This window comes from Podarcis muralis, chromosome 5 (genome assembly GCF_964188315.1).
Source record: "Podarcis muralis chromosome 5, rPodMur119.hap1.1, whole genome shotgun sequence".
NCBI classification, from domain to species: domain Eukaryota; kingdom Metazoa; phylum Chordata; class Lepidosauria; order Squamata; family Lacertidae; genus Podarcis; species Podarcis muralis.
Genome location: NC_135659.1, coordinates 58,886,961 through 58,901,256, shown reverse-complemented (window position 1 = coordinate 58,901,256; position 14,296 = coordinate 58,886,961). Strand labels below are relative to the sequence as shown.

The following is a 14,296-nucleotide window of genomic DNA, read 5'->3' as shown; positions in this document are numbered from 1 at the left end:
AGGCAAGAAGGGCCCCAGGCAGCTGTAAGCAAAACGGTGAAACAAAAGTGATCCTGCATAGGCATGACAACGAAGAGGGTTTTGGGTTTTTTGCATCCATAAAAAAATTTTGGGCTTTGCCTCAGATGCCTGCAGTGTTTTCCTCCTCACGTGGCCGAGTGCGCGCGGTTCAGAGGTGTCGTAAACAATAATTTACTGTAAGCAGATGAAAACATTAGCAGGATTTTAATTTCACTTGTAACGTGACAAATATTATGGATAATATGGATGGATATAAAATATAGAGTACGGAATGATATGCAGTTGAAAATGTTGACAATAGGACCCATGGAGGGGATGGGGTGGAAGTCTCGAGATGCAGAGAATTCTCTATACATGGGTATGTATTTGGTATCATTATCAATTTATATCTGTAAAATCAAATAAAAATGATTTTTTAAAAAAGGGGGTTGTAAACGTAGGTGGAAGGGGGCAGAGAAATCTAAAATGTGCAGCCTGTGAGTTGTTTTGTGCAACTCAGATGACTGTTATGTACTGAGTTGAATAGGATCCAAAATGCAGCAGTCTGATTGGTCCTAGAGCAATAGGATTCAGAATGCAGCAGTCTGATTGGTCCTAGAACAATACAGCAGTATGATTGGTCCGCAGGAGCCACCCAATCCAGCTCTAGGTGAAAGTGAATCCACAACCTGATTGGCCTCCAGGAGAATCCCAGAATTAGCCAATCACGTGCGACCCATTGTGTAAATAATGTATATAAAGCAGATATTGTGGGGGAACTTCCATTCCTCCTCACCACTATGAGCTGAATAAAGAGCATGAAATCCAATCTCGATTCCGAGTATATTTCAGTGACATTAGACAGTAGTGAAGTAAATCTGCTAGTACTGAAGGAGGCTCAGAACTTCACTGTATTCTTTGCTGCAACAAACTAATGCAGCTACTCCTATGGAAATTATCACTCTTAATATTGTAGGCATGGTTGGGTTTAGGAGCCATGCACACAGCACAGCAGAAGAGGTAAAGTGCACAAAAACAGTTGTCTAAATAAATATTTCTCATGTTAGAAGTTCACATTTTATCACATCTATATACATTCCTTGGGGAAATTTCCTTCCTTTCTCCTAATACTAGAATGACCTTTGGGGTCATCCAACTCTACAATTCTGTGAACCCCCTGCGATGCAGGAATCTCAAGTAAAGTAGCCATGACAGATGACCACCCACCCACCTCCAATGAAACCTCCATATGATGGTCTTCACTAGCTTAAATGGCTTCAAGAGAGGATTTGACAAAATGGCTGGAAACCTGAATAGGGGGACTCTACACTGTAACATGTGGTTAGAACTGTAGTGTTTAAAAGGAGTTCAACAGTCATCTAGTCCAACCCCTGTTATGCAGGTCCATACACACAGCAAACTCAGTGCCAATCCTAATGTAGCCAAAATTGCCCCTTCATGCACAAAAATGAGGTAGCAGCAGACTTCAGGAGACCCCACAGTTTGCACAAGTACAAAAAAAGTACAGAGTTATGAGTTGAGGGAGGAGAATGGAACGGAGTATCCCATGAGGGATCATGTCTGGCTTGCTGGAACTCTGATCAGGGCCAATAGAGATTGCAACATTTTGTTGTAGGTCCTGCCTGCTAATGGCTATTAGCCAATACAGTGGTACCTCTGGTTACGTACTTAATTCGTTCCGGAGGTCCATTCTTAACCTGAAACTGTTCTTAACCTGAAGCACCACTTTAGCTAATGGGGCCTCCCGCTGCCGCCGTGCCGCTGGAGCACAATTTCTGTTCTCATCCTGAAGCAAAGTTCTTAACCCGAGGTACTATTTCTGGGTTAGTGGAGTCTGTAACCTGACGCGTATGTAACCCGAGGTACCACTGTATAGCTACCGGTAAATGGAATGCCCAGGTTCAAAGGGTGTATATGATGAAGTATCTGTTGCAAGAGGTGCTGTGAGGAGGCAAATATCAGGAGAGGGCTACTGCTTTCATAGCATAGTTTTCCCCAAATCATCATCTTTGCCACTGTGGGATACAAATGTACTGTGTTCATTTGCGTTTTTATAATTTTTTATTTACTGAGAGCCTGAAGCAAAAATTTTAGGAGATAATAAACATGCAATTAATCTCTTCTGTAGTGTCTAGACTAATTTGGTTCATGAGTGATAATTTCATTGTTGGTGCCCTTTCTACACACATTGAGGGAACTTCTATAGACAATACTGAGCTAGATTTACCAATACAGTGGTACCTCTGGTTACGTACTTAATTCGTTCCAGAGGTCCATTCTTAACCTGAAACCATTATTAACCTGAGGTACCACTTTAGCTAATGGTACCTCCCGCTGCTGCTGCACCACCGCCACGCAATTTCTGTTCTCATCCTGAGATAAAGTTCTTAACCCGAGGTACTACTTCTGGGTTAGCGGAGTTTGTAACCTGAAGTGTTTGTAACCCGAGGTACCACTGTAGTCTAAGGCAGCATAAGGAATCTTTCTATGTTCGGGAACACAGAAATGTAGGTTCCCAAATGCAGGAAGAAGAGCAAGGTTACTGAATGTGTGGAAGAAAGCCCTCCACATGTATAGTTGTCTGAGCAGGGGTCTTTTCAGCACTGCAGTGAATGTGTGTATATCAGCCTGCTGCTACACTGCTGCCTACCTCTCATGACTATTAAAATGTCTGACTGGGGTTGAGCACCTTTATAGGGTGATCCAAGGCAAAGGTGGACATGGTTCCTGTACTTTTAATAGTTGCACAGAACAGAGAATTTTGGTATGTGCGACTTTTAACATTGGGATTAAATAGTAGCTGCACTTCCGGAAGTTTTCTTTTCTTCACATCTTTATGCATGAAAACATCAGTTTAAAGAACTGAGCAGAAGGACTCACATGTGACAGCAGAAAGGGAAGAATCATAACTTGGTGGAGAGAACATGCTTTGCATGCAAAAGGTCCCAGGCTCAAAACCTGGCATCTGTAGTAGGGCTGGGAAAGATTCCTGCCTGAAACCCATAATAGCTGCTGCCAGTCAGTGTCAGTGATACCAAGCTGGATGGATCAGTAGCCTGACTCAGTGTGAGAAATTTCCTGTGTCTCTTTTAGTGCTCTTCCCTGACGTGTATTGGTGCAACAGTTAAAATGCTGCTGCACCAGAGCCACCTCAGCTCCCAGCTTCCAGCGTGCCAGGCAAAAGGCTCGCTCACATAATTTTGACATAAGTGGCAGTGGCTACTTATATATAAATCTAAGAGCCAAGAACAGTCAGTCTCTCCCATAGTCCCTTAGGCTAGTACAGTTGGACGTCTCTATACCACTTGCCAGTAAGAGGATGCATGTTCAGGAGCAATGACGCAAGCAACTGTTTGAATTCTTGAGCTGATCATCCAAACTTATTCAACAAAAACAACAACGTTGTGGTGTCCATCCATCCATTTACCTCTTTTGCTGCATTGTCTCCAATATCCATTGCTCCTAAGCTGTCAGACTGCATGGGTGGCTCTCAAACCACCATTTGTGAGTTTCTGCAGCGGGTATGTATAATATTTAAAACATTAGTATATAAATAGCTTCCACCTCTTGGTTAGATCTCCCAAACACTGGGAATGTTGTGGTGTTGTTTATTTTTTCAGCATTATTTTTTCTACTTGGTCCCCCCTCCCCTTCAGCTTCTCTTTCTCTTCAAAGGTGGTGATGTTTTGATCAAAACACTGAGCATCAAAACTTGTGTGTTTTACAGACTGTGCAGCAGGAAACCCACCTCCTACAACCCCTCTGCTCTCCCCACTTCCTGTTCAAGTACAATGCATGTGGCAGAGAAAAGGCGTCACCGAAATGCAGAAATGTAAACAACTGTCAGAACTCAGAAAAATTAAAGGTCTTATACTGTGTTGATTTAAAGCGCAACACCGATTCCAGCCAACACTGATTTCCTGGTCGTGATGGAAGCCAAGAGGATGACCATGAAAATATAAATTGGAACTTAGGAAATGCTGGATTACTTTTTAAATATATGTGCATCTGTATCAAAAGAGTTCTTGGTTGCCAGCTATGAGGTAGGAAGTGATTCCATTTCTTTAAATGTAAATAGCAAAAAAAAGAATTCATGTCCTAAGGGCTTGCTAATGTGTTGCCTTCCAGATGCTATAAGCAAGTTGGGGTGGTTAAAATAAGATGTTTTTATGCTGAAATCCAAAGGGATATATACAGTCATGTGGGTAATACTCAGGACCTGAAAGAGTAAATACAGATCTGACTACTGGTTGGTCTGGGATGATATGTTTTATTTTTAAAATCAACTGGCTTTTAAACATGAGACTTTTAGAATAGGCATTTCTCATGCATTTTTTGGCTTTACTGTTTGTGGTGTTTTGCTTTTCCTTCCACTGGTGTTGCTTTTTTGGCTTTCGTTATTCTATTATTCCTCCAATATTGGTGCTGTTTTATATTTTGCATCTTGGGTTCCTGGAGCCACATCCTGAGTTCAAAGTGTGTGATTGCATGGGTGGATCTGTGTCAGTCACGGTGTTTACCTGCAAACTTCATAAGCAACCATTTTGAAAAGTATGGTGTGCACACCCACATATATTTTGCATGCCAACTTAGACTGTGATTTATACTTACAGGCACCATCTCAAAGGCATATGTTTATTGTGTTCTGCAATCAGTTCCTGAATGTTGCTGATATCAAACCTGGCCAGTTGGTTGGTGCCACACCAGATCAAACATATATATGTACACATCTAACATTGTTTTTAAAGAGGGGTTACTGTTGCATTGCTTAGAGATGGATTTTGCTAAAGATTTGTGAGAAATGTTGCAAAGAGGGGCTACAGTTCCATCTCTCGTCTGATGTTGTCAAACGAATTTTAAAATAATAATCTGAATAACACTGTAACTCTCCTGCCCCAGGGAGATGTGTAATTTTCCTTTTTAATATTTGGACAGGCGTCTGGGAGAATCTTGAATCTCTAGTTCATCTGCCTATTTGCATCTTTATTTCTCCTTTCTGTTGGAATCAATTGGCTTCTCATATAGATTATGCTGCTACACTCTCTTTCTTTTAGAAGCTTCTAAAAATGTACCCCTTAATTTTGGCCAGGCCCTCCTGTCAGTGGCCTCTGCATTCAGTAATTGGCAACAACGTCCCTGTATGTTATCTTATAAAAACTGTTTGAACTATTCCTTCTGCCTCCTGTCAGTTTTGAATTTTGATTGTTAGATCAGGCACCCCCAACCTTCGGCCCTCCAGATGTTTTGGACTACAATTCCCATCATCCCTGACCACTGGTCCTGTTAGCTATGGAGTTGTAGGCCAAAATATCTGGAGGGCCACAGGTTGGGGATGCCTACCTTAGATGATGAATTATTTGTTTTTGGTAAAGCCAGTGTGGGGTAGTAGTTAGAGTGTTGGACCCTGGGCTGATTAGCATTCCATCTGGGACAGGAAGTGAGGCTGAAATCCTATTTCCACTTGTTTGGGAGTATGCCCCATTCAACTTAATAGAATTTACTTCTGGGTAGACACATAAAGGATTGCACTGTGTGACTCGTTCATTAGTAATGCCACAGCCAAGCTGAGTACAGTGGTACCTCGCAAGACGAACGCCTCGCAAGACGGAAAACCCGCTAGACGAAAGGGTTTTCCGTTTTGGAGGCGCTTCGCAAGACGAATTTCCCTATGGGCTTGCTTCGCAAGACGACAGCCCATAGGGAAATATCCGGGACAGCGGGGAAGCGCAGCGCGTCTTCCCCACTGTCCTCGGACCTCCTCCGAAGCCTGGCGGCGGGGCGGGAACACCTCCTCCCGCCGCCGCCGGGCTTCGGAAGGCTCCTCCGAAGCCGGGCGGTGGGGCAGGAACACCTCCTCCCGCCGCCGCCGGGCTTCGGAACGATGCTCCGAAGCGGGCGGCGGGGAGGGAACACCTTCTGAAGGCGGGCGGGGGGCGAAAGTCTTTGCTCCCCCCTGCCTGCCTTCCCGGGAGAGCGGAGAAACACAGCGTGTTTCTCCGCTGTCCCGGACGGCTTTTGAAGGCAGGCAGGGGGGAGCATAGACTTTCGCCCCCCGCCCACCTTCAGAAGAGGTCCTGGACCTCTTCTGAAGGCAGGCGGGGGGCGAAAGTCTTTGCTCCCCCCTGCCTGCCTTCCCAGGGGCTTTTAAATCGCCCCGGACAGCGGAGAAGTCCTCCGCTGTCCCGGGGCGATTTTAAAATGCCGCCCGCCAGCATTTTAAGATCGCCCCGGACAGCGGAGAAGTCCTCCGCTGTCCCGGGGTTTTTTAAAATGCTGGGGGTGGGAAGAAAAGCCCTTGTCCGTCCCCCCCCCCCAGCCTTCAGAAGAGGTCCGGGGACAGACTGTCCCCGGACCTGGTCTGAAGGCGGTTTCCCTAGGAACGCATTAATTGATTTTCAATGCATTCCTATGGGAAACCGTGCATCGCAAGACGAAAAACTCGCAAGACGAAGAGACTTGCGGAACGAATTAATTTCGTCTTGCGAGGCACCACTGTACTGATTAATGGCAGAAGCCACAAGGAGGAAGCTTCTAATTAAAGAACAGGACCCACGAAAAGTTTTGATAGCATGTTGCTTGTCTGTATTAGACAGCCTGGCACTGCCACTATATTAAATGGGCTGGGGCTCTCTTGGGTGGATCTCCTCAGAGCAGGCCTGAAAAAAGTTGGGAGGGCAACAGAAGAGAATGCTGGAATGCAACAGGCTGGCAACAGTGTCATCTGGATAAAAGGGAGTGAACAAAGGATGGCAGTTCCAGAATAATGGCAAGTGTGGTAGCCACCCTGTTCACTTATCTTCTTCTTCTTTGGCAATCACTCGTAGCCGAGTAAGATTGTCTTCCATAAACACAGTTTTAACAGTGAGTCCGTGAGTGACTGTGGAGGCCAATTCTGGACCCACACGTCCTTCCACAGTGGGGACATTGGTTTCCAGGCGGGAGTTGATCACGGTGTGGATTTGCCAAGCGTGCCTTCCTCTTAGCACGTTTCTCCCTTGCGTCCTGAGTTTGAGTGTCTTCAAAGCCCATGACACCTTTGGTAAAGGCTGTTCTCCAACTGGAGCGCTCACAGGCCAGTGTTTCCCAGCTGTCAGTGTGTATACTACATTTTTTTAGATTTGTCTTGAGACAATCTTTAAACCTCTTTTGTTGACCACCAGCATTACGCTTTCCATTTTTAAGTTTGGATTACTTATGTGCTCTCTGGGTGCCCCAAGACAGGTGTTTATATTGGGATGGGTATTGCTCATGCATATTATATTTTTGCAGCATCCATCAAAATATCAGCCTGTATTTTTTCATTTAATCTGTATCTATCTTTTCTGTGGAAAATCCATTGAATTAAAAGGAATATGCTGCCAGTAACCCATTTGCAATACAGTGGTACCTTGGGTAAAGTACTTAATTAGTTCCGGAGGTCTGTACTTAACCTGAAACTGTTCTTAACCTGAAGCACTACTTTAGCTAATGGGGCCTCCTGCTGCTACCGTGCCGCCGGAGCACGATTTCTGTTCTCAACCTGAAGCAAAGTTCTTAACCTGAAGCACTATTTCTGGGTTAGTGGAGTCTGTAACCTGAAGCGTATGTAACCCAAGGTACCACTGTATCCAGATGCCCCTGTCCGGAAGCACTGTCTTTCCCACTCTCTTAATATTTCTTTGCCACAAGGGGGCAGACTTTGACCAGTTAACTGTTCATCTATTCCTATTTCAACTCAGAAGGAAAGCTTACTGCCACTTGCAAGTAAAAATCTGATTTAATTTTATAATATTTCTATGCCACTTTTCATTGAAATGAATTCCAAAGCATCTTACAAACAATAAATAGGAATAACATGACTGAACAGGTAGCCGTGTTGGTATCTGAAGAAGTGTGCATGCCCACGAAAGCTCATACCAATAACAAAACAAAGTTGGTCTCTAAGGTGCTACTGGAAGGAATTTTTTATGTTTTAACATAATAGAACATCACACATAGAGCATAAATCCTATAGAATAATTAACAAATCATTGCAACCATTAATCTGTACAATCTATAAAACACTGTAAACAAAGCATAGCTCAGTCGGCAGAGCATGAGACTCTTAATCTCAGTCATGGGTTCGACCCCCATGTTGAGCAAACGATTCATGCATTGCATGGGGTTGGACTAGATGATCTTTGTGGTTCCTTCCAACACTATGATTCTATGATCACAATTAAAGCAAAAGTTACATTACATGGTTAACAAATCAATGCATCATTTATAATGCATAAAACAACATTAACAAAATAGCAACCAAAAGATAAACGAAGCACTGTTAAGTTCATATACATAGTCTCCTCACCCCCATGATCCCTAATCTTTCCCTCTATTCATTAAAATACACATTCTCATATGATGCCCATGGCAGCTCTCCCCTCTCAGTTTTTGCAACTTATCCAAGACCACCATGCAGGCAAGCTGCATGAGAGAGCTGGTATTTGAATCTGCACTTCCCATATCCAAGCCCAACAATCCAGCAGCCTCTGCAACCTACACAGTGGCTCCCCTTTGACTTGTGCCATTTTTAATAGCCACCTGGTGCTGATGTGTCACTTACCAGCAGAGCAAAGCAAATTTAGAGTAAATCTGTGTCTGTTCTCTGAGCAGCAGAACAGAATAGGGGACCTGTACAGCTGGCACTGAAAGACCATGCTGGGGTGAGGAACCTGTGGGCAGACATTGCTGGACTCCCACCAGGCCCACGCAGTATGGCCAATGATTTGAGATGATGGGAGTTATAATCCAAGCACATTTGTAGAGCCACAGATTAGTTGTCACCAGGCAACAGCATTAACGTTCTACTTTTAATGGTAGTCAAACCTCATAAAGCTTCCTAGGTTGACTAATTTCTTTTTTCTCAGTGACCAGACAGCACCCCACATACTGCTGTTCACACATTTCTGCCTTGGGAGCAGGGGGTGAGGGTAAAGATGATGTAACCTTTTCCCCAGCCATGCTCTCTAGTGAATATGCTAAAGTCTCAGTATCTGGACACACCTGGTGTGCAGTTTTCTCAGGACAGATGCTTTTTTTTCTCCTTGGACCATTTTCCTTATTCCTTGACTCAGCACTTCTGTGAACTTGGCTAGGACCCTTCAGCTTATAGTCAGAGACAGACATTTGATCCTGCTCACCTAATGGCTTCTGAAGTCTGAGACATTTTATGTGTTTCGCCACCAAACTCTCTGAGATGTGTTGGGAGTAAAAGTACACAGTCATATTCCTGGTAAATTAGAAGAACGCATCTCGGTTTCTGAGTCACAGCCTCATGTCTAATCAAACAAGCATGTGGACCCACAGCTTTGACAGAAAGCCCCAAGCCTGGACTGCCGAGAACCACTAGAGATTTTTAGTAATTGTATCACGTCTGATGGGTGACTCAGAAGATTTGGTTGCCCTGTCTTTTCCCTCTCTCTTCTTCTGCCAAGAACTTTGGGATTTGGAGGTTACAATGAATGAAATCATCTGGTTGGGAAGAGGTTCTGGTTCTTTTATCTTCTTTTACTTGATGAGGTGGCAAAATAATGGCTGCAGTAATGTGTGAACTAGTGTTGCAGAATATATTTGGAAGGCAAAAGAGCTGAATGGGTGACCTCCGTGTATCAAGGGGAAATAATATTGTTGATGATTAAACAGTGTACACTTGTGTGCAATCCACACTGATGCAGACTGGACCTCGATGTCTAATTAAGGCTGATACAGCAAAAACAGCTTTGGTGAGTTTACTGAATCCACACCGGGTATTCCAGAAGGGCAGGGGTGCAAAACCATTGCACAACTCCAGATGTTGTTTAATCACAGCTCCCATCATCCCTGGCCATTAGCCATCCTGGTTGGGGCTGAAGGGAGATGGAGTCCAACAAGATCAGGAGAGCCACAGTTTCCTCATCCCTTCAGAAAGTATGCAATCAACAACCATAGATGTGGCAAGTATTTTACATTATCAGATTAAAATGCATCTAGATCGTGGGTTTTTTTTCAATTTAGATCAAAGCTGGTTGGGGGAAATGCATCAAAAATAGTATTTAATTTAAAAAAACTAGGATGGATACAGGCTAGATGTGGATTATAGCTAACACCGTGTACACCGCTTCCCAAACCAGCAGTAGGAATGGACTGGATGTGCAGTAACTGGGAGTATGTACAGAGCTGTAGATACTTGAGTCCATATCCTCTGGTCCTCCTCAGACTTACAATGCCTATGATCTGAAGTGTAAATATGATACTGTGGTACCTCGGTTTACAAACTTAATCTGCTCCAAAGTCCGTTCTTAAACCAAAGCCATTCTTAAACCAAGGTGCGCTTTCCCTAATGAGGCCTCCCGTCGCCTGTGCCCTTCCACCGTTCGGCTTCCATTTGTAAACCAAGGTAAAGTTCGCTAACCGGAACACTACTTCTGGTTTTGCAGAGTTCATATACCGAATAGTTCGTAAAGAGGGCTGTTCTTAACCCGAGGTACCACTGTACTGGAAACCTCAGCGTCATTAAAATACATAGCGTCTTTAGCTGGCTACTAAAAACACAGGAGTTGAGCACAGGAGATCTGATTTACTGGCAACTAAAAGACTCAAGCTTGGAAAGGGAAATTAGCAACCCAGATTAGATAGAATAAAAGTCTAAGAAACCTTCATTGAAACTGTACATGGATACCCCAGACCAGAGAAGCCCCATGTCTCCATTGTGCTACCCTGTGGATCCCATCCTGTGCCCACAAGTAATGGCGTATTTGCAACTGATGAGCACTTACAAACACAAGCGAATACAATCCTTCTGTATGGTGTATCCCATTATAGCAAACTGTGCATGCACAAACTCAAAGAATACATTAGGCATTGTTTTCTAAATGCAAAGAAGCAACTACATTTAAGCTAGAGTTCTGAAAGGCGGGAAGGATGGTAACCTCTGCATAATCATGGTTTAGGTGAGAGCCAGAGAGCCTAGCTGGCTACACTGCAATCCTCTGTTGTATGCATTTCTGAAAGCTTTGCAAAGAGAAAGGTGTTGCAAGGTTACACCAATGACAGCTTTGCTCCCTGCGACCTGCATTGACATCTATCTCTTTTCCCCAAAAGGGGCCGCTTATCTTCACACTTTACCACATTAGGGTTTCTCACAATAATCTTCGACAAAGCAACTACAAAGCCTTCAGGAAACCACAGGAAGGGTGGTGAATTGCAGGGTGTGTGTTCTGAGTTGTGTAGGGGGAGGGTGTTCTTCCAGTTGGCACATCATGAGGTTCTTCTACTTATACACTAAAAGAGTGGAGATTTTGTGAAGTTTAATTCCTTCCACACTAGTTGTTTAGTCTGAAATGGGTGTCCTTTGTTCACTTGGTTTTTACAGATAACCCAGATGATGTCATTGTTGAAAACAAGTTAAATTTCAGTACAGTTGAGGGTTTAGGGGACAAGTACCCCTTTAATTAGTAGCTTCTACTTTGTCCCTTTTAAACAGGACGCGGGTGGCGCTGTGGGTAAAAGCCTCAGCGCCTAGGGCTTGCCGATCGAAAGGTCAGCGGTTCGAATCCCCGCTGCGGGGTGCGCTCCCGTTGCTCGGTCCCAGCACCTGCCAACCTAGCAGTTCTAAAGCACCCCCAGGTGCAAGTAGGTAAATAGGGACCGCTTACTAGCGGGAAGGTAAACGGCGTTTCCGTGTGCGGCTCTGGCTCGCCAGAGCAGCGATGTCACGCTGGCCACGTGACCCGGAAGTGTCTCCGGACAGCGCTGGCCCCCGGCCTCTTGAGTGAGATGGGCGCACAACCCTAGAGTCTGTCAAGACTGGCCCGTACGGGCAGGGGTACCTTTACCTTTTTTACTTTGTCCCTTTATTATAAAGTGGTTAATTAGTTGTTTCCTGTTCACTCACCTGTGGTCACTCCATTCATAAATTGCCTTTAATTAGTTCAGTTCTTGAAGGTTATATGTGTTTAGAAGAGGGGGGGGGTCTTTGCAGCCAAACCATTCTCCCCCTTTTTTTCCAATTAGAGCAATTTTTGCAATGGCAATATAAAATATAACATAAGTTAATGAGTTAAGTATTTTGGTTCCAAATAGGAAACCTGTAATCAACTCACCCCCCACTCCCAAAGGGTACTTGGGGGACTCTCTAGATGTATGTCTCCTGAGAGAGGCACTGTCTTGTGCCAAAGATGGGGGGGGCATGGGTGATGTGGAAAGACTGGAAAATACGTTGCTTGGAGCAGCCCTCTTGATGAAGTGTAGGGTGGTCATGTGTCCTATGTCTTGGAGGACAGACTTCTATTTTAATGACTGCTGTCTTTGAAGGGCTGTCTAGTCTAAATCATATTTAAATATAAAGAACCATACAGGGGGAGAGCAAGAAGGACCCTGAAGGTGCCAATCAAGAGTTAGCACCTTAGACAGTAGACTTGTCAAGGCCAAAGTTCATCTGGCCGCAGTCTACCCCACTATACAGTGGTGCCCCGCAAGACGAAATTAATTCGTTCCGCAAGTTTTGTCGTCTAGCGAATTTTTCGTCTTGCGAATTATTATTTAGACAAAGGAAACAAAGTCGCGAGACGTTTTCATCTTGCGAAGCAAGCCCATAGGGAAATTCGTCTTGCGAGGCAACTCGCAAACGGAAAAACCTTTCGTCTAGCGAGTTTTTTGTCTTGCGAGGCATTCGTCTTGCGAGGTACCACTGTATATTGAGATATATTGCATTTCTATTTAAAATATAATAATTATTTATAAATTGTGCCTCTATACCTAAAAATCAACATATACTAATATTATGCAAATCTGCATCCCCTTTCCATCTTCTTATTTGGTTGTTCCTTTCCCTCCTTTTGGGGGATCGTATGTAGTGTGTTAGCGGCTGCTCTAATGAGGGACTTAACAGGGAAAGATCATCTAAGACCAAAAAAGCCCCAACCATTTTCCAGAGTGATATATTGGAGAATCGAAATCTGCTGTGCTGCCCTGTTTCTGTGACACGTAGGCCCCAACCCTTGGGAGAGTCCCTTTCCGATAGCTTCACACAAGCCTTTCCAAAAGTGTTTTTATTATCAGAGAACATTGTTCTTGGCTGAGGGAGGAATAATCCATCTATCTAGACTATCTAACTAAATATTGCAGATGAACAATGAGCAGAAAATTTGTGTATAAGAGAAAATTTGCATCCTTGGCCAGGACCAGACTTCATGGGGTCCTTGAAACAATGCTGCCAGTGCCACACTCCTCCCCTCTTTCTGGACAACAGATTTATGAAATGCAGACTTGGACTCTCATTCCATAGTGGCACCACTGCCCATGCACTGCTAAAACACCACCCCTTGGCCACGTGAAAGAGTGCTGAGTGGCAGCACATCTGTAGCGGCCAGTGAGGGGCCCATCTGATCTCCTAAGGACCTTGGCCAATGCCTGACTTGGTCTCCCATTGGAACTGGACCTGTTGTTGGCTGTGCTACTGCAACGTTTTGAAGGGCTCTGCAACATGTGCACTGGTGGCTACTTTGAAGTAAGGAGACAGAAGCAGAGCACCGAATGTGCTATTTTAAAACATGGCTTTGGAAATGGGTTTGATGTTTAAACACCCACGTCTTAAGGTGAATGGTTTAAAATGTACGTTTCTTGCTTCTCTTCATGTTTGCTACATATGGGACAAGGAGCCTTGTGCTGAGTCGGAACAATTGCCCGCCTACTCTGCCTGGCAACATGTCTTCAGTCTTTTCCAGCCTTGCTTCCTGTGACCCTTCCACAGGAGATGGTGGAGCTTTTGTCATGAAATGCATGTGTTTTTCTACTGATAAATACCCTCTTCTTTGTAACAAAGCCCTGAAGAGGGGTGAGAAAGTCTCAACAAGCAAGGGTTATTAGGTGGCCCACAGCAAGCTACTGGAGGCATCCCAGTCCAAAGGACAGAGCTTCTTGGGAGTTAAAAATTGTGGTCCTCTTGAGTGTTCTGTGACTTGGCTGCAAAACCCTCTGTGTATATACCATACCCTTAAAGCACATTTGAAGTGATGCATGACTTCCCCCTCAAAAAGTCCTGGGAAATGTAGTTTGTTAGGGGGTTGAATTGTAGCTCTATAAGAGCTATATATAAGAGCTATAAACTACAGTTCCCAGCATTCTTTGGTGTAAGCCATGTCCTTTAAATGTATGGCATATACGCAGCCAGATGCTCTGAATAAACATGGGCAAGGGGCCTGGCAGTTTGTCTCACTTCCCCAAAATGCAGAATGAGGTCAGAAGCATTTGCAAATGGAGGGAAAGTATTCAGTATAGT

General features: G+C 44.3%; 1 protein-coding gene across 1 annotated transcript in view; it reads left to right on the top strand.

The window, feature by feature from the left end:
• The first annotated feature begins 3,910 nt into the window (after positions 1-3,910).
• The window catches only part of CCND3 (cyclin D3), a 73,397-nt gene continuing 63,011 nt past the window's right edge, over positions 3,911-14,296 (top strand). Inside the window, exon 1 of the mRNA XM_077928950.1 lies at positions 3,911-4,064. Within this exon, the coding sequence (XP_077785076.1) occupies positions 3,999-4,064 (66 nt within the window). The 5' untranslated portion in view covers positions 3,911-3,998. The remainder of the gene's footprint in view (positions 4,065-14,296) is intronic.